Source organism: Oncorhynchus masou, chromosome 19 (genome assembly GCF_036934945.1).
Source record: "Oncorhynchus masou masou isolate Uvic2021 chromosome 19, UVic_Omas_1.1, whole genome shotgun sequence".
Classification (NCBI taxonomy): Eukaryota; Metazoa; Chordata; class Actinopteri; order Salmoniformes; family Salmonidae; genus Oncorhynchus; species Oncorhynchus masou.
This window is the reverse complement of record NC_088230.1, coordinates 17262762-17283557: the sequence shown is the minus strand read 5'-3', so window position 1 is coordinate 17283557 and position 20796 is coordinate 17262762. Positions and strand designations below refer to the sequence as shown.

The window sequence follows — 20796 nt, the reverse complement described above, 5'->3', positions numbered from 1 at the left end:
TCTACTCACTCACTCACCATATAGTTTCATTGTACCCCTGATCAATGTTAAAACTGATCTGTGGATTTGAGTGGGTGATGGTGTACAGTACCACCTTGGCCTCTCTCTCACAGATAATTACAGGCGTCTGGTAGCCTAGTTCAGAGCTGCATATCTGACATTAATTCACGACTGAAAGTATAATTATAACTCTGTCTGTTGTGCTGAGTCATACTGCCTGCAGAGCCTGGTGGTCTAATGTATATGTTTGCTTTGCAGCAGGTTTGGCCAAGATCTTGGACCACCAGGGAAACTTCTTAGGTGGGATGGATGGCAGGAGCCAGAACAGCAAATAAAACACAGGACTTTGAATGAATGGAATTGGTTAATTTATAGGATACTTCTAACAAAAGGGAGTAAACAGAATGTAATCGATATGTTACCAAATGAAATGATAGGACCCAGGAGTTATACTATTCCTGGGTTTTAGATTTTCTCTTTATAATTCATGCCTTTTACATCATTGTTGTCTGTTAGATAATTGCTCAGTTACATGTGTAGATGGTCTAGTGGTTAAGAGCGTTGGGTCACTAACCAAAAGGTCACTGGTTCAAATCCCCGAGCCAACTAGGTAAAATAAATGTGCCCATGAGCAAGGCACTTCACCCTAATTGCCCCCTGTAAGTTGCTCTAGATAAGAGCATCTGCAAAAAATGTCTGAGACCTGCTGATGTCCTACTGTGTATGATTCTGACCTGCTGTGTATGATTCTGTCCTACTGTGTAAGATTCTGACCTGCTTGGAATGTGATGCAGGCTCTTGGGGAGTGAAGATTAGAAATCAAACGTCTGTGTGGTGTAGGAGAGCAAAGAGCCCAGCACAGCACCGTGGCCTCAGGCCAGACTGAGCCAATCTTCTGAAGACTCTAGCAGCAGTGAGACAATGAAACAGGTGTTATTTCAAACCGTGCCCTTTGAACAAACCCTCAATATACTTTTCATTTCATACTGTAGGAGCAGAGTGGAAAGAGACAGACAATCTTGTTAAAATGACTTTATAATCATACAGTACAGCTTTCATATTGGACCAAAAGGCATGTGGCAACGTGAAACCGACTACTAAGGCCTGTGGTTCTTATGGAATAAAGTCAATGGTTCACCATCCCTTAAACAGGTTAGAACTTCATAAAAGTTCAGTGTACTCAAAAATAATACAGTACATCTGACCGATCAAACCAATATCTGCACAGTAGAAACAGTAATCACAGAATATATAGGGACATACTTTTACATGAACGACATAAGGCACTTGGTCAGTGAAATATCCCAAACACTTTAATTGCACAGGGACACTGCTCATGACAGCTTGATATGACAAAAGTGTACTCTTTAGATATAGTCTCTTTGCTGTCAACATAAACTTTCAGATGCGGGTTTTGAATTCATTGCAAGAGCAGGCACATTGGCATCAGCTTTTGGCGCGTTAAACTCGACAGAATTGCACTTTAGTTTTAAAGTCCTGTTAAAACAGTAGAGTTTCTTGGGAGAGGCTGAGGATGCCCTCTCTTTTTTGGGGTTCTGTTTGCACGTTTTGACACTTTCTTCCCATGTGACGGGAGTAGTACTGGTTTCAAGCTTCTTGTTGCCAAGCATCTTATGACCAGCGTCCTTTTGCATCGTAGTGGACACAAAATGATCCACGCTCTGATCCCTTGGAGCGTTTACCCTTTTCTCTTCCGCCCTCTGTGTTTCATGACTGGCTATGCAGCACCCTGTGTGTATGTGAGCTAACGTGCAGCCCAGAGCAGAGGCAGGAGGCCTGTGAGTCTGGGCTGGGGTGGTGGGGCTGCCACTAGGGCCAGAGGATGCTCCAGTCCGATGTACTTCCTCCAGCCCAGCTGAGTCTGGGGCAGAGTGTTGGTCCCTGGGGAGGCCACCTGTGAGGGGGACAGTGTGAACACAGTAGTTTCTGAGGTGGCAGTTGTGAGGGCCCTGTCTGGGCACCCTGCCCGGGGTGCAGTGGTGGAAATGGGCTGGGGGACAGTGGACATAGTGCATACGGCAACCTATTGGTTTGTAGACTGCGTCCAGAGTGGAAAGGAGGGTCTGGCCTTTGTTGGCATGGCTGCCTGTGAGGGGGAATGGGGACTCCTGGGTGGCTTGAGTACATGTGTGGGGGGTCCACTGCATACCCATAGACTGGTGAGGGGGATCTCCACATGTGCAGGTTGTGTTATGGGAGTACTGGCATCTGGGTGTGGCGTCAGTCGCCAGTATGCCCAGTCCATTTTCAGAGCAGGGACCTCTGCCAGACTCTGCCTTGCTCCTAAAGGGGATGTGTGTGCAGGGGGCAGAGTGGGGGGCTATTCCATTATAGAGCTGGGTGCACGTCTCCTGTTCCTCTGCAGGTTTCTCCTCGTTCTTTTGGTTCGAGGCTAACGGTTCCAGCTCGTAATGCTCATGCTCCACCTCTCCTCCTCGACTGTCCAGTTGGTACTTGGTGCCATGCTTGCCCTGGGGCGAGGGGACGTTGGTGGTGCCCTCTTTGAAAGCCTGACACTGAAACCTCTTGGGCAGGGGGATCTGTCCGCAGGTGCCCTGGGGGCCCAGACAACGGCACATGCACTGGAAGAAGAATGTGGCAAAGGCCCAACTGATGCACATGATGAGCATCATGAAGGTGCCCAGCTGGGTATAGGCCAGCACCGTGGACGGCATCATCATCGCCCCGGCAACAAAGGTGGTGAGCGCCGCCATGGCGATAGCAGAACCCATCCGGCCAAGGGAGAAGACTACCTTCCCCTCGCGGTCAGGCTCGGGGGCAAGGCGATAGGCGACTCCGTAGTGCACGGCGAAGTCCACCGACAGACCCACTGCCACCGAGATGGTGACCGACTCCAGCACGTTGAGCTCCCAACCCAGGAGCACCAGCGAGCCCACTGTGACGAAGATGGTCCCCGCGATGGAGAGGATGGCGTAGAGGCTGATGATGATGTTCCATGTGGTGAGGAGCATGACCACGAAGGCCACCACCACGGACAACGCCATGGCGATGAGCGTGCCGTCTGATAGGCTGTCCTGCAGGTCATAGAACTCCAGGTTGCTGACGAACCAGCCGTATTTCAGCCCTTCTGGGGCATTCTTCAGCTCCTCCTGAATCCAGGTGTCCACCTCGTGGTAGAACTGGTGCATCTTCTCATAGGCCAGTGTGAACAAGTAGGTGCTCTTGAACTCCAGGACGATGGCCCGGATGGTGTCGTTTATGTCGAAGCGAGGCCCGGGGGTCTTACTGTCCAGGTGGAAGCTGGTGCTGCGGTCCAGCTCCATGATGGCTCTCTTGATGCACAGCTCAAAGACATCCTGCTTGTAGGGGAAGGTAGACTGGCTGCAGCAGGGGTAGACAGAGGCCTCTTCACAGTCCCGGTTCTCCATCCACTGCTTGAAGGTCTCGATGAAGCAGCTGGTGAAGTCCTGCTCCTCCGACTGGAACACGAAGCTCTGGTTCCTCAGCTTCTGGCAGAAGTTAAGAATCCACAGCTGGGAGGCCGGGCTGGCGATGTTGAAAGTATTGTCCAGCATCAGCTTGCCTTTGTTCTTGGGGTTGAGGGGGTCCCCGTTGTCCACGGGGGTGACCCCCCAGATGATGGTGATGGGCATGTGCAGGTCCTCCCCATGGTGAACCCTCTCGAACATGAACAGTTTCTTGTACTCAGCGTCGTAACGCTCAAACGGGTGGGAGGAGCGGAACACTTTGAACTCAGACAGCTCCAGAGAGGGTAGCTTCATCTTGGGGTTGACACACACCACGTACGCCCCTCCCACTGTGAAGGCCAGGAAACAGAAAAGCCAGAGGTAACGCAGTTTGATCACGATGCACGGCAGCACCTTCTCAAAGAAGATCCTGGAAGCCTCAGAGATGGTGAACAGGCACTTGTTTGCTTTCTGGCACAGATTGGCCCAGAGGGTGCGGGTGCAAAGCCCTGTCTGCTGGTGGGGAGGTTTAGAGCAGGTGAAGATGTTGGGCAGGTAACGCTCATGGAGCACCACCACGGCTGGCAGCCAGGTCACCATCAGTATGTAGTTAACCAAGATGGCCGTGCCGGCGTAGACGCCAAAACAGCGGATGGCGGTGATGTTGCTAACGTAGTTGGCATAGAAGGCGGCGGCCGTGGTAAAGCTGGTGACAAACATGGAAAGGGCGGCGTGCTGCAGAGTGATGCTCACTGTCTCCGACAGCTCAGCGTTGGGCTTGTCGAACTTGGTGTAGTTCCACACATCACAGAGGACAAAGGCGTCGTCTGCCCCGATGCCCACCAGGATGATCAGGGCTGTGAGGTTCATGAAGGGGAAGAACTCAAAGTCGAACACCATGCGGTACAGGAAGTAGGACACGATTAGGGAGCTGATGATGGCAATCATGGTCATCAGGGTGATGAACACAGAGCGGGTGTACACACACATCACAACCAGCACAATCACTATGGCTATGGCTGGATACACGGTATCCGTCAGTAGGTAGTCCTGGAACAGATTGTGTTTGATACCGAACTCTATCCCCGTGATGGTGGTGACGCCGTCCGAGGAGTTCCAGTTCTCAAAGTTGTCCAGGTAAATGTTCATCATGGTCTCCCCTTTCTCTGTCGGGGAAAATAACATGCTGTGTTTAAGGGTGGGGATAAGGTAGTCTGTGTTCTTTGGGCTCAGGAAGTCTTTGTCCACCAGGAAATGGAGGATCTGGTAGATGGCGTTGTACTTGGTGCACTTGCGGGGGACGTTGGTGCACTTAGACTGGTCCTTCCGGCGAGTGGTCATGTCCCAGCAGTCGGGACCCAGGGTTCCGTTGTGGTAGTACTTGGCACAGGAGCGCAGGATCTTGAGGGTGTGTGACACGTCACGCTCTGTGATCTTCTGGCAGGAGGACTTGTTGGTGAGGATGGCAACATAGTTTCCCAGGGTCCAGCTGGGGCAGCAGGAGGCGTCAGTGGTGCGCTGGCACAGGCTCCAGTACTGAGGGTGGGAGCGCACCTGGGGACAACACAATAGGAGGTAAGAACAGAGTATGACTAGAATAGAACAGAACTATTGACCCAAAGAGATCAGACTCCAGCCATAACATGACTAATATGATGGTGCTTATTGCACCATTTGAAATGAGAAACTGCTGAGGCACATCTTCAACAGTGCTGTTCCACTTACCCGTGTATTGTCCAAATTGCACATAGATTTAATTGCTTGTATGTTCCACAGATTCTTCCCCTCTGCAGATGTGAATACTAATCTAGAGTATCTGTCACCTACACGTACAGTAAAGAGCATCTGGTTAGCATTTCATCACAGTCGAGCATTGTCCGACAAACCCTTAATAGACAAACAGAAGAAGCGTGAAGAGTTTGTACCTGGGACATCACAGAAGAAACTGTCTTTACTGAAGTCCCAGTCAGCTTGTCTTTTATCTCTGTCAAAGTGATCTTCAGCCCACCTGTCCTCTTGGTGACTGGAATAAAGAAGTTGAAGTGTGACTACACTGTTGACATTTCATACATTTGTATAAAAAGGTTCCTTTAATTCTGAAGATCTACATGAAAGAATGAGATGTAATCCACTTAAGGCATACATACTATTTTCACTTGGTAACAAAATAAAAAAGACAGTTAAAAATAGGGTCATTCTTAAACAAATGAAGGAAATGGTTTTCGGCCAACCCATTAGTGATGACAAAGCCAGTGATAGTGATCACTCTACTGATGTATGACACAATCATATTGTTATCATTATTTTAAATATCATAATAATAGCCAGGTCATAGAGGGATTTTCAGGGAGTGACATCCTCTGACTGAGACAGACAGGATGGCCCTTTAATCAGGAGTTTGTCAGAGCAGACTGAGGGGCTGAGGCAGAATGATGCAGAGAGTCCTGCTGACAGGTCTGGCCCTGGAGGCCCCCCCAAGTCCACACACACATACTTGCATGCGCAAACACACACCTGCCCTTGATTATTCACCGGGCCCCCAGTGATCGGAATAAGTAATGGAAGATGGGCCTGGGATAGAACAACCTCCCCACCGATCCTTTTGCAGGATGGGATTGAGATTTAGTGTGTCTGCTTGTCTGTCTCTCGGCAGCATTCATCACTCCATCTCCTGGCCTGAGGCCTAAACCTGATCTAGCCTGCTTCACTAGAGGGTTAGGAGGAAGACATCAAATGGACAGGATCTGCGTGGTTATACTTGTTACCTTTTCGCCTGCTCATCCGCATACTTGAATGGGTAGTTAGCCAGGGTTGCTTTGTACCCTGTGTTTTTCACCATGTTGTTCCACGTGACTAGTCGCTGGCCTATGGCTGTGCCTCGTGGCTCAAATCCCTGAAGAAATAGAGGACATATTTTTAGTTTACCAGGAAATTCACCTTTGACATCTTGGACTTTTCACATCCACTCAATATAATGATTTTAGTGTGTGTGAAACAATATGTTGTCCATCTTGGTCAAATAAGGACCAAGATTTTCTATGGAGAAAGTGTTGTGCCTTCCGTCGACTCGGCCTACTCACCAGTAAAGGGTCTGAGAAGTCTGGCAGGTCTGGCACCAGGATACCCACCAGGGCACACACCACGATGAGGACTGTACACACCCCCAGGACCACCACTGGCCAATCAGCAATCAGCTCTGCATAGCTGAAGATGGACAGGTATTGATTAAACACAAGGCTGATGGCTTTATAACTATACAAATATTATATGTACTGATAAGCACGCAGAAAAGAGAAGGGCACACGGTTACACCAGTAGAACATCAAAAAGAGGAGAAGGTGCTCATTAAAATGCCATTATTTAATATTTTGTAGTTATTCAAGTATATTCAGTGTTCTGACATGAGAGAAACTACTTAAAGGCATCTTTTGTAAAGGAGCATGGATGACTGTTAGCAGGTTGCAGGTACAGAGAGCCCTTTTCACTACACAGCTCAGCTGGGTTTTGATGGACTCAAGGAGAGAGAAAAGCTTTCTTAATAAAAAAATATATTTATTTATTTTTGGGAGGTCTTACCTTTTGGGGAACCGAAAAGGCCTTGCAGGGCTGCAAAACAAAGGGAGGTAAATCAGGTTTACATTTAGGAGTCAAAGCAACAGCCAATCAAAACCAGATTTGCCTCGGCATCTGTGCAGGGGGAACATGTTTTTGAGCAGCAATGCAGCACACAGCTTGTGGGGAACAACTCGCAGTATTCAAACTAACATAACCAAAGAGAGACCCCATTCGAGTGTAACTTTTTTCATTCTCATTTTAAAAATACCAATCAATTGTTCTTTAGGTTATATATACAAATTTAAAAAAAACATGCACAGATGTGCAAGTGAATGAAGAATCTATTACGCTAACTGTTTTAGGCAACACAAATCACTTTCTTTAGGTCAGCTTTGTGTTTCTAATCTACAAAAACCCCACACACTGCTGCAGTGCATGAAGAATCTGTAAAGTTTAGCTAAAAGATTTAGAGGACTAGAGTCCCATTAGTGGTGATGTCTCCTGTGCCATAAACACAGACAGAGAGGATCTGCACTGGGCTTCCCCGTTGCCATATGAAGCTTTCAGCTGCTCTGGATTTGTCTGGACTAACCATCAGCACCTTCCCAGAGCAGTGGGAAGCCTCCGGGCTGCCGAGTGCAAGCATGAGTCAGAGGGAATCAGATACTGCCACCGGATCACACAGGCCCGGTACAGATAAGAGCAAGGCCAGAAGGGTGAAGGCAGGGGGGAGAGTAAAGGTGGAAGGGGTGGGTTGGAGATGTCTTCACATGCAATATACACAATGCTCATGACAGCAAATGGACAGAGAGAGGAGATGGGGAGAGACTCACGTGATCACAGCTGTGACAGAGAAATCTGTGGAAATGGACAGACTGTCCTAACTTTATGTCTAAGGAAGGACATCATGACTTCTACTGCAGCCTTGATGTTTATCCACATTCTATTCACTGCAACCTGCATGAGTATTGCACTACCAGTCACAATTTGGCACAGACCTCACAGCCCACATCAGGGACTAGGTAAGATTACACACAAGAAACGAAAACAAGGAAATCAGTATCCCAAACAGGAAGTGGACTCAGACGATCCTCTGCCTCAGCCAATCACAGCGCACGCACACAGGATATTTCAGCGTGATTGGAGCAATATGGCCAAGAGATGGATGTATTTTTCCTCCTTCCCTTTAAAAGGGAATCCATGGAATGCTATAATTAGTGGTTGCCATGGCACGGCGAGGCAGAGATGGACAAAAGCTATTGGCGGGAATTTTTCACCACTAACAACTTCTGGGGAGGCAGTAAATCCCCTTTAAAGTTAGCTGGACATGTTAATACGACAACCAGATGTTGTATGGAACTGGCTTAGAACAATTAGCATATTCTAGACAAGGTAAGTCCCATTAACACTACCACATAGAAATGGAGTGAGACTCCTTGCTATATTTTTGCATTCAAGAAAAATAGCCAGTGATTCACCTTTTAAAATGTGACAGCCTGATACTAACCAACAATGCCTAATGAAAAACATATCCCCCTTAAGTTAGCATTGTTTGCCATGGAAAAGTCTAACTTAATTTATTGCTTTTCTGTGCTGTCCATTAGTTTCCATGTAGGGGCCTTGAACGGCGGAATTCGGGACAGAGATATTATGGTCCAGAATGAAGTAGAGTTATTGGAAATAGTTGGACTGGATTCATAAAACATCTTTAGTTGAGGAGCCATCAAAAAGAGCACTGCTGCCTATTTATCTGCGAGATCTGTTTTGGATCATGATTGCATTTCAGACAAATAAGATGTATTAAACAGAGGACTATACTGTGGATTCACGACAGATATCCTCAGATACTATGGCTTCCACATGAAACAAACTTTCAAATGTTTTTTTTTCCTCTTTCAAAAAAGTACAGGCCAAGATTAGGAATTGAAGTTGGCATTCAAAAGACAAGCTTTGTGTTTCAATGCTCTTGTTATCCAATCTGTCAATGAGAGCAGCAATGTGAAGAAACGCAGACTAAAAATGTTTTTAAGGAGGCGGCAGTGGGGTGTGGAGGAGAAATCCGTTGACTGATGATCACAGTCTCTAAATCCAGCAGGATGACAAACCACGAGTCTGGTTTTTCCCACTCTCTGATCCCAGTCCCCCTTCACACAAACTCCACACATTTCTTCCACAAACTTACAACAGTTACCCTTCCTAAATGTTATTCTATTTATCAGAAAGGGGAATGTTTATGGATCACTGGGTTAATAAATAAAGCAACTTTGGAGCAGTGGTTGGGTTAGGCTGAGGCAGCCATGTTGACGTGTGGTGGAGTGAAGGAAGGCGAGAGGGGTCAGGGGTCACAGAGCTGAGGGGGGAAAACTGCTAACAGACACGGCAGATATTTCTGGAAATCGGGGGCTGCATGAAGCTTTCAAGTTAGGGCAAGAGCAATTACTGTCAACTCTCAATTATTCGCTCCTGTGATTAAAACTCGCTGGAACACTGCACACAATTAGAGGCTCATTCAAGCGATGGAATTGTAAGATTGGGTGGAATCCAAATATCAGCATGATGCATTAGGCATTACATATTGTAGCGAAATGTTGAGTAAAATAAATAAATAAATAAATAAATATATATCTCATCAGGGAGTAGCCACAAGCATGCACTTAAAGGGAGTCAGATGAACTCGTGGATACCATTTTTATGTCTCTGCATGCAGTTTGAAGGTAGTTGTTTACTAGCACAATTGCAACCTAGCATAAGCGCAGTGACTGGAAGTCTATAGTATCTCATTGCACTAACGCTAGTTAGCATTGGCTCGCGAAACTCCCACCAACTTCCTTCATACAGGGCGCAGACATAAAAAATGGTATTGACGAGTTCACCTGACTCTGGGGAAGTAGATAAAGGGCCTCATTGCCAAAATCCAGAAGCATCCCTTTCAGTCAGGGCTCATCAGCTTCCCCTGTATACCTTAAATAGATACAAGCTTGTAAGAAATAATACTGTAACATTGTACTTTCAAGTTAGTTACACCACTCAGGTCACTGATAAGGTTTATTTGGAGATAAGGCCTCTGGATGCATGCGTGTATGAGAAAATATGAGTCTGAATCAGAGATTATTGCTGTATAATAAGTCTAAGCGCAGTGTGTATGTGTGAGTGCAGAAGGGACACGGACAGCTACATCCGCCAGTGAACTGGGTCTGGAGGCCACACCTGCCATCTCCACATTCTTGGGATTGAAATATGGGCGTGTGCAAATTCCAGGCAAACAGGCCGGATTTCAACACTGTAGCCAATAGTTACAAGCTGTCCAAGAGATGTCTTTATTATCCTGTGACCTCGCTCCCTTTATAGCAACCAGCTTAACCCCCTGAGTCCAGGGGCTTCAGAACCACAATCCAAGGAATGTGAGGGTATTGCACATGCCATCACCAACCCTGCACTGCACTAACCAGCAGACATCTTTGTAAACTAGTCCAAGAAGGGCGAATTACGCAATACACGAGTCACTATGCAAATAATGAAAAATGACGTGTCGTGAATTATTTAACGTAAGCCTAGTCACTTATGGTGTTCAGATGTTTGCTAAATAGGCTAGGTCAATGATGAACATTTTAACCATACTAGGGTTGGGCGATGTCAACCTTTTTCCTATCCTGATTATGTATGTACCCATATGATGACATTTCACCCCCTATTGGCCAACCAAAATTGTATAAAAAAAAATAACGACAGTTGGGTTATAATGCAAAATCGAACGCAACTGGTTGAATCATGACGAAAGTTAATGTTGTTGAAAGCCTGGGCAAAGCCTAAGTGCAGGCAACTCTTTTCTAATATCCCTTTCTGGAGGAGGAGCTGCAGCATGGAGCAGGTGTGTGTGTGTGTGGTGTGTGGTGTGTGGTGTGTGGTGTGTGTGTGTGTGTGTGGTTGAAGTCGGAAGTTTACATACACCTTAGCCAAATACATTTAAACTCAGTTTCTGACATTTAATCCTAGTAAAAATTCCCTGTCTTAGGTCAGTTAGGATCACCACTTTATTTTAAGAATGTGAAATGTTAGAATAATAGTAGAGAGAATGATTTATTTCAGCTTTTATTTCTTTCATCACATTCCCAGTTGGTCAGAGGTTTACATACACTCAATTAGTATTTGGTAGCATTGCCTTTAAATTGTTTAACTTGGGTCAAACGTTGCGGGTAGCCTTCCACAAGCTTCCCACAATAAGTTGGGTGAATTTTGGCACATTCGTCCTGGCGGAGCTGGTGTAACCGAGTCATGTTTGTAGGCCTCCTTGCTCGCACATGCTTTTTCAGTTCTGCCCACAAATTTTCTATGGGATTAAGGTCAGGGCTTTGTGGTGGTCACTCCAATACCTTGACTTTGTTGTCCTTAAGCCATTTTGCCACAACTTTGGAAGTATGCTTGGGGTCATTGTCCATTTGGAATACCCATTTGCAACCAAGCTTTAAATTCCTGACTGATGTCTTGAGATGTTGCTTCAATATATCCACATACTTTTCCTCCCTCATGATGCCATCTATTTTGTGAAGTGCACCAGTCCCTCCTGCAGCAAAGCACCCCCACAACATGATGCTGCCAACCCCATGCTTCATGGTTGGGATGGTGTTCTTCGGCTTGCAAGCATCCCCCTTTTCCCTCCAAACATAACGATGGTCATTATGGCCAAACAGTTACATTTTTGTTTCATCAGATCAGAGGGCATTTCTCCAAAAAGTACGATCTTTGTCCCCATGTGAAGTTGCAAACCGTAGTCTGGCTTTTTTATGGCGGAGCAGTGGCTTCTTCCTTGCCGAGCGGTCTTTCAGGTTATGTCGATATAGGACTCATTGTACTGTGGATATAGAAACTTTTGTACACGTTTCAGCCAGCATCTTCACTAGGTCCTTTGCTGTTGTTCTGGGATTGATTTGCACTTTTTGCACCAAAGTACGTTCATCTCTAGGAGACAGAACGCGTCTCCTTCCTGAGCGTATGATGGCTGCCTGGTCCCATGGTGTTTATACTTGCGTACTATTGTTCGTACAGATGAACATGTTACCTTCAGGAGTTTGGAAAATGCTCCCAAGGATGAACCAGACTTGTGGAGGTCTACAATTTTCTTTCTGAGGTCATGGCTGATTTCTTTTGATTTTCCCATGATGTCAAGCAAAGAGGCACTGAGTTTGAAGGTAGGCCTTGAAATACATCAACAGGTACACCTCCAATTGACTCAAATGATGTCAATTAGACTATCAGAAGCTTCTAAAGCCATGACATCATTTTCTGGAATTTTACAAGCTGTTTAAAAGGTACAGTCAACTTAGTGAAGGTAAACTTCTGACCCACTGGAATTGTGATACAGTGAATTATAAGTGACATAATCTGTATGTAAACAATTGTTGGAAAAATGGTGTCATGCAACTAGTAGGTGTCCTAACCGACTTGCAAAAACTATAGTTTATTAACAAGTAATTTGTGGAGTGGTTGAAAAACGAGTTGTTTTCATGACTTCAACCTAAGTGTATGTAAACTTCCCACTTCAACTGTATATGTGTGGTTAGCTGTGATGGCGCAATAACTGTCTGATGAGGAACGGGCGGTCTTCAGAACTGGATAATAATAGGGAGGAAAAGCATTTGTTTCATCCATCATAAACCGGTGATTGAGAATAGCCTTGGCTTAGGCTACAGACTTTCATTCTGGTTATTTTTGAAAGCCACAACTTTAGGACCTTTTGTAGCCTAGAATATTTGGGAAATAAGCCATTTTTTCATGACTTTAACTCGTCTTAAGGCTTTTATGATAGGCCAGTAAGAGGAATGAGGATGGGTTAGTGGCCATTTGGTTTGCAATCTCGATTGGAGGTTTGCATAAATTATTTTGCTTAAACTTGTCATTTTTATTATTTGTTTCCTCATTATTAGTCCCTTTTTTAAAACATCTAAAACACAAGATAGTTCAGGTGTACATTACATTAACAAAAAATATGAATGGGTGTAAGCTATAGACTAAAGCCCATGCATCCGACAGACAATATTCTCGGACATTTCGCGCTGCTTTGGTGGAATTCTCCGCTCTGTCTGGACTACATTCCTCTCTTGCGTTCTGTATCACATATTTATTGAAATAAGTTATAGCAAATAGGAACAGGCAAATTACTAGGAATGTCACTTGTGTGCTGCCCTGCTCCAAGACTCCGTTCTTTACTGCGGGGCACCTGTCAAGTTCAAATAGGCTAAACCACCGCCTGTCACATCACAATATCGTCACCATTGACAATAGTTGTCAATTATCATCGATAGACGATGCCACCTTAATATCGCCCAACCCCAATTCCTACAAAATACCACCAATACTAATGAATAATCACACATCTCATAAACATCACTATGGATGTCGTGTCAGTCTTGACACAGATTCGACGGGAGGCAGCACTAGAGGAGTGTGTTGTATGTTGGCCTATCCCTATGACAGAACAACAGGTCTAAGTCACTGTTGCTGAACACGTTCAGAGCAAGAGGCTCCACAAGACCTCCCAGCAGCGGAACCAATCGCTTTCAGCTGCCAGCCCCAACCCATTACGTCCAACATCCGCCGTCAGACTTGGAGGACTGGGCTTCTGAAAGATGGGAGACTGTGTTCCCATTTGCTGCTTGCATGACCGGGACTCCTCTACTGCACAAAGTCAAGGAGCGGAACCAATGGCAAGCAGCTGTGCTGACCAGTCATCTGCTCTTCCAGTGTCTTTATGAAGACATCCAACAACTTAAGTCCTGGAAGCTGCCTGGTAAGGAGATCTGGACGTTTTAGCATGCTTGACATGAGCTGCCCGCCCTTAGTTGACACACTGTTACTGCTTTAGCCAACTCTATTGCAGTTGTCATGCTGGCTAAAGAGTTCAACAGAATGGTAACCAGGCTAGAGTTGCCCTGCCTGTTGTGGTGGCCATTTTGAGACTAAACCTCCCACACATCATTTGGCCCAATGTCAAGGTACGCCCTCCATTAAGACTTATGTGATAAGGTGCATACATGTCTAGACAGAAAGGTAAACTCATTTAAAAAAAGCCCAAGCACCACATATTCCTCTGTTTACCTACAATATCCAGTTTCAAGCACAGCTGTGCCTCTAGCTCCTGCCTGGGTCTCTTTGATCCAGCATGCTACTGTTTGTTGCCCTGGGACTGATCTCAGAGATAATCAGAGTATTTTTTGCGTAAAGAGATCAATTTTTCACCCTTTTCATCTCCTTCTCCCTAGACATCCTCTGTACACTACTCTATACATGTTCTCTGCTCTCTCCGGGCCATCTAAGGCCACAGTGTCTGAAGGCTCTCCAGCTCTAACCGCAGCTCGTGACAAAGAGGGTTTGGCAAGACGGCGCTGTGACATCTTAGAGGTGTCTGGTGACACAGCCGTCTGGTGAGCTGCAGACCACGGCCAAGGGCTGTTGGGACTGTGAGGCTGAGCGTCAGTGATGGAGTCCGACCTGTCCTCTCTGGGCTGAGAGAGTGAGTGTGAGGAGGGGGCCGGCCGAACTGGAACATTCCAACCGTTAGCTAAGTTCACCAAGTGCACAGAGGCAGGAGAAGAAAAAAAAGAGACAAAGCAAAGTGATTCATAGGAACCCTCACATCTACAGTACATCAGAGTGACGTCAGGACACCGAGCTGCATGCATTTTCATGTAAATGTGTGAATATTCATTAAATCCAGGATGAAAAATACATGTATTCTCAAGACAGGTTTTGAACTACTATAAGAACAAATGAGAGGGGAGTAGCACTGATTGTAGCACTGGAGCGAAGTGTACCTACTGGACCCATTTTGACGAAGGTCCATTATAAACAAAATAAACCATGCAATTCTGTACATACGAGTGAGCCATTATTCCTTGACCCTATATACACCACTTGGACAGGTTGTTATAAGGGCATCCACAAGGGCTCATGTTACATGCTAGTAACTATTTATATAGCATTACACAAATGTTATCAAATCTTCCATTATGCTCATTTCCCCAGGGAGCCGAGTCAGCCGTGGGAGAACCTGTAGTGCAGGCCTAGAGCCTCAGAGTGTGGAGATAATACCAGCCAGCCAGCCACAGCCAGCCTTTTATCCACATGAAGCCTCAACAACTGTTCCCTCCACCAGAAGAAGAAAAAAGAGAGCAACCTAATTTGAAGTTATGACAGAGTGCTGTTCAGATTCAGCTTTGATCCTGGTTTATAGGATAGTATGGCTCTTTGATCTTGGGTGGGTACCTTTATGGGCTTTGCTTTGCCTCATGCTCAGGGGCCATACAGTATAAAGCGGGGTCTGGAGCAGAGCCACTGGGAGCTCACCCCTCTTATTATCCACCCGCGCAGGTACGGGGGTCAGCTGCCTCACCCCCTGATTCCCTCACCCCCCATCTCCCTCACCCGTGGACGAGAGCAGCCGGATTGGGGAAGGTTCACACATGGGACACACTACTAGCGTTTGTCCTTGGTGAACTTCTTCTCATCACTCATCCTTCAGGGAGGAATAAGGAAAAACACCACACTAAGGCCACAGCTACCCCGCTCTATCCCCCCTCTTACATTATAATACTGACATTAGAAAAAGGGCATGAACTTACCCTCTGGTCTTTAGAACTTCCTGAAATGTTCATGACTTAACAACCTGTAACTTGGATCATTAAGTTGGGTTTCTTCAGGTGAAAACGTCTAACATCAACAAACGCGGCTTACAAGCTTTTAAGAGACCCAGATTGCCACCTTCAACAGCAAATGAACTGCTGAAGTAACTGGCCCGGAGGGTCCAATTGCTCAAGTTTTACAACAGGCAGAAGTGTCTCGGAGTGTCAAAGTAGGTGATAAATTGTCCCTGAGGGGGAAGAAAAAAGCTTTTTGGCCCAAATCTGTTGGTCCTGTGTAAAGGTATGCATGGGGTAAAAACATTATCTACAACATCGCAACCCTGAGCCCTGGGGGCAGAAACAGAGTAGTGTTGACCTGTCTCTCAGTGGAACTTCTCCCTGTACTCATGTAGCAGGCTAAATCACACACACACACACACACACACACACCTCTCCCTTGATCAGGAATGGGCTGGAGTGCGTGCTGTGGTGTACTAGGCTACTGCCTGTGCTTAACTCACTCCACATAGATGCAGACCTGTTCTAAGAAGCCAACAGAACGCTCTGGAAGCTAACTGGGTAGTTCTGTGGAATTACAGGGTGGAGATAAAGTAGAACCAGGCCGCTCCCTCCCTCCATCCCTGCTTTCCCTCGTGTTTTGTGTCTTTCTGGGGCAGGCGGTGCTCGTCTCTCCTTTCCCCTGATCTCCCCACAGACACCAGGGTGCATCCTTAGCAGTCAGTGTTGAGGCTCAGTGTGATAGATGTCTCTGTATAGTGGTTAATGGGCCAAATGGATAAAATGCTAGCGTGAAAAGCCCTGCTGCTACTTCACAAGGGTTCACATTGAGGACTCCAGGCTCCTCAGACCGCAGCAGGCATCGCAAAACAGTTGTTATTCTTGATAATGCGCAAAGCCTTGTCAAACTGGCACCCTGAAATCCATAGCACAAAGATCATTTTCAGGCCGCCTGGCCGGTCGGGGCTTGCAGCTGTCAGACAGTTCGGGTATATTAGTTAATGTTTCCAAAAGAGATCTCTCACTGGGGAAAGATACGAGTCGTGATCTTAAAAAATAAAATAAAAAGTTTAAAGGGAAACCTTTGGGAGTTCTCAGAAACAACAGGCTATGAATTCATGTCATATTCAACTGACAGGAATTCTTAAATTCATCCAATACAACAGGAATTCTTAAATTCATCCAATATAATGAAACGTTCAGGCCGGATGAGGTGTCATGTTTAATACGTGTTCCTGTGCACCAGGGAAACCCCCCTACCTCCAGTCAAAAAACTGTACTTGAGTACGAAATCAAACAGGCGTGAGTTAACAAAATAGACCTTTCTATAGAAAAGGGAAGAAATGCCTGCTATCCGAGGAGGCATGAAACCAATCCAAACTTGTGGCCGCTAAAATAACAGGAATGTAGCAGGAAGCGATGCATGGGCAAAAGCCCTCCCCGGGTGAGTGGAGAGAGAGGTTATAATCATGACGTGACCCTGGATAGTTCAGTGTCAGCGGGCTCTTTGGGGGTTGTTCAGCCATGAAAGGTCAGGCCAGTCTCGGCAGCACAGGTAGATGCCACTCTCTATCTGGGAGTGCAGCTGGAGCCGAAAAGGTGCCTTGAGAGCATTCTATCAAAACAAATGTCAGACTTGGAAGAACCCAGAGCCTGAACCTATTGAGATGAGGCTAACTGGAGTCAAACGGCAGCCAAACAGCTGACTTCCCAAGGTCACAGACTTATCTACTGCTCTGACTGATCCGTTTCCCCCTGATCCTCAAATCATAGAAAAACAGACACTGACAATCTTAATGCATTTCCCAGACCACCATATAGATCCTACCGCTGCTCAACCGTTCTGCTGAGCTGACCTTTTCCTTCATAGTGGATTTCCATCCTTACGTCCAAGGATAAATCCATTCACTTCTCAGAGTAAAACAGAGAGATCGAGAGAGACTCATTTTACAATGGGAGGATTAATACGCTGCATGTGTCTCAACAGGAGTTCTATAGTTTCTTGATTGTATAGTTCTTGGACAAACACACAAAAGCCTGAAAAGCCCTGGGGAAGAAACTCCAGTGCAACCTTATCGGAAGGAGGAGGGGGTCTCCATAGCTGGGCGTAACGACCAAGTGCTGTGATCATACACATAATCCTCTGCCTAATCTCGCGGATTACAGCCTTTGAGATCAAACTGATATTTGACACGATCTTGTCTGACTGCGTACCCTCAAATTACCAAGGCATTAAAAGGCCTCTCCCTCCATGCGAAGAGGGATTCTGTGGCGCACCGTGCTCCAACACGGGGGAAAAGGAGAGGCCCAAAGCCCTGAACGTCTGGGGCCAGCCAGGGACTGGGAGACTGTACCAGACAGCCAGACTTATCCTTCTCTCTTATCTTCCAATCTCCAATCTCTCTGGAGACATTGGAGGCACAATACCACTGTAAAGGGGATCGGATTTGAGAGCAACTCAACATTGGCCTTTAATTCAAACCTGCCATCACAGAACAAGAGGGACCTGTTTACTAAATACAGAGCCGTTCAACATTAGAGAGGCACATGGCAGAGGAACATCTGCTCTTCATTCAGACATGGATTATATATATATCCATTTATTTTTTTTACGAAAGCCACAGATGCCAGTGAATGCATCCAAATGGCTGAAATGCTATTCTTTGCCACATTTTCCCACCCAACTGCATAATGTGCGTGGATGGAGTTTGTACCCACCCAATACGAGTACATAAACCAAAGCTCTCACAGCCACCCACAGAGAGCATCTCTCTAATGGACTTACAGGGATCTAAATCCATTTGGCAGGACATTTCCATGCGAAAAGTAAGCAAAAATAGTCTTACACAAATCAACCTCCCCGAAAGTACTTACTACCATGAAGAGGAGCTGAGCTGAGCTGAGTAAATAATTAATAATATTCAATATTTATATTTATACTTCATTTTGTTTGCTGTGGAGTTAAATATAGAACTGTGTAAACGATTAGGGGTGAAAAACAAGATGCAAAATATGTCCCACTTAAAGAAATGTTTGCCAAAAAAATGTGTTCAGATCCACCATCCCAGTCTGAACGCAGGGAATGTGCAAGTCACGTTTTTTTTTTTTTTTTATTCAAAACTTTCAACTCACGTGTCCCAGGACAAAACTCTACCGAAGCCTCTAACAACTAGTCATACACCACCAAGAACAAACATATACAACTCCCACAAGAGTCAAAACTATTGTTGATTCTTAATGTACGTTCAAAACATGTACTTGAGGGTCTTTCTCCCTCTGGTCCACCATTACAATACGGAGATGGAGCAGGGAGGAGAGACATACTTGCAGAGATGGTCTGGCTGAGCTGTGTGTTGGTACTGTCTGTTTGTCTGGGAAATAGGACAGACAGACCATCAAACCATCAGCACCTCTCCTAGAAAAGCCTCAGAGCCGATGAGAGAGGGGAGGCTTGGGAGAGGCCAGGGGACATTCCCTGTGGATTGACTGGACGGGCTGGGGCCTGGGGAAAGACAGTGGCCCTGTATCCCCTGGGGTTCTCAAAGCTCTCTTTCATTGGGGCTTGGGGGTGCAGGGAGGGCGGTGGCTCTGGGGCTGGTATTGTGCTCCCTGGGTGCCTGGCTGGCTGACCCCTCCTCCTCCCTGCATCTGCTGGCTAAGCTGACCCCTGGGCCTACAGGTTATCTCCCGAGGACAACAACCTGGACCTCCACATAGCAGAACATTCAGGACTGGGACAACAGGCAGGCAGAGGGATTATATAGCTGAATTTAGAAGAGTGTGTGAGAAGAGAAAGGAAGGCATTTAAAACTATGTATTGACTTCTCAATACAGGGTCCAATGCTGTGGCATGCAAGCAGTTGAATGACTGGCATGGTGTAATGAAAAAAATTACAATGTCATGTAATCATAGTAAAATATCTGAAACATTGTCAACATTTGCTATCAGAATTTAAAACCTCCCCTATATACAGTTGACTCAAAACACATTCCTCTGAAGCATAACTGGGGAAAAAGTCAAGGCTCCAGTTACAAGTATGTACATATGGTACTGCATATCACCCATAACATTATCGCTAAACACTGTGACTAGGGTGGTATGCTACCGTAATGTTCTGTAATTTAGAACTGAATCATTTCTCTCATATATATATATATATATATATATAAAACAGTAGTTTTACAATGGGTGGATTAATGCGCTGCATGTGTCTCACCAGGAGATACATGCAGCGCATTTATATCACACACACACACAGAGTAACAGTCAAAAGTTTGGACACCTACTCATTCAAGGGTTTTTCTTCATTTATACATTGTAGAATAATTAGTGAAGACATCAAAACTATGAAATAACACATGGAATCATGTAGTAACCAAAAAAAAGTGTAAAACAAATCAAAATATATTTTAGATTTAAGATTCTTCAAAGTAGCCACCCTTTGCCTTGACAGATTTAAACACTCAACCAGCTTCATGAAGAATGCTTTTCCAACCGTCTTGAAGGAGTTCCCACATATCCTGAGCACTTGTTGGCTGCTTTTCCTTCACTCTGCGGTCCAACTCATCCCAAACCATTTCAAATGGGTTGAGGTCGGGTGATTGTGGAGGCCAGGTCATCTGATGCAGCACTCCACCACCCTCCTTGGTCAAATAGCCCTTACACAGCCTGAAGGTGTGTTTTGGGTCATTGTCCTCTTGAAAAGCAAATGATAGTCCCACTAAGCGCAAACCAGATGAGATGGCATATCGCTGCAGAATACTGTGGTAGCCATGCTGGTAAAGTGTGCTTTAAATTCTAAATAAAACACAGACAATGTCACCAGCAAAGCACCCCCACACCTCCTCCATGCTTCACGGTGGAAACCACACATGCAGAGATCATCTGTTCACTTACTCTGCGTTTCACAAAGACACAGCGATTGTATCCAAAAATCTCAAATTTGAACTCAGACCAAAAGGACAGATTTCCACCGGTTAAATGTCCATTGCTCGTGTTTCTTGGCCCAGGCAAGTCCCTTCTTCTTATTGGTGTCCTCTAGTAGTGGTTTCTTTGCAGCAATTTGACCATGAAGGCCTGAATCACAGTCTCCTCTGAACTGTTGATGTTGAGATGTGTCTGTTACTTGAATTTTGATGCATTTACTTGGGCTGCCATT

General features: G+C 45.8%; 1 protein-coding gene across 2 annotated transcripts in view; it reads right to left on the bottom strand.

The window, feature by feature from the left end:
- Positions 1-1017: 1017 nt before the first annotated feature.
- LOC135505901 (protein dispatched homolog 1-like) overlaps positions 1018-20796 on the bottom strand; it is a 73048-nt gene continuing 53269 nt past the window's right edge. For both annotated transcript variants that reach the window (XM_064925118.1, XM_064925119.1), the window contains 6 exons: positions 7026-7055; positions 6530-6653; positions 6215-6342; positions 5375-5472; positions 5175-5272; positions 1018-5003 (listed from right to left, as the gene is read on the bottom strand). In XM_064925118.1, the coding sequence (XP_064781190.1) occupies positions 1389-5003; positions 5175-5272; positions 5375-5472; positions 6215-6342; positions 6530-6653; positions 7026-7055 (4093 nt within the window). In that variant the 3' untranslated portion in view covers positions 1018-1388. The remainder of the gene's footprint in view (positions 5004-5174; positions 5273-5374; positions 5473-6214; positions 6343-6529; positions 6654-7025; positions 7056-20796) is intronic.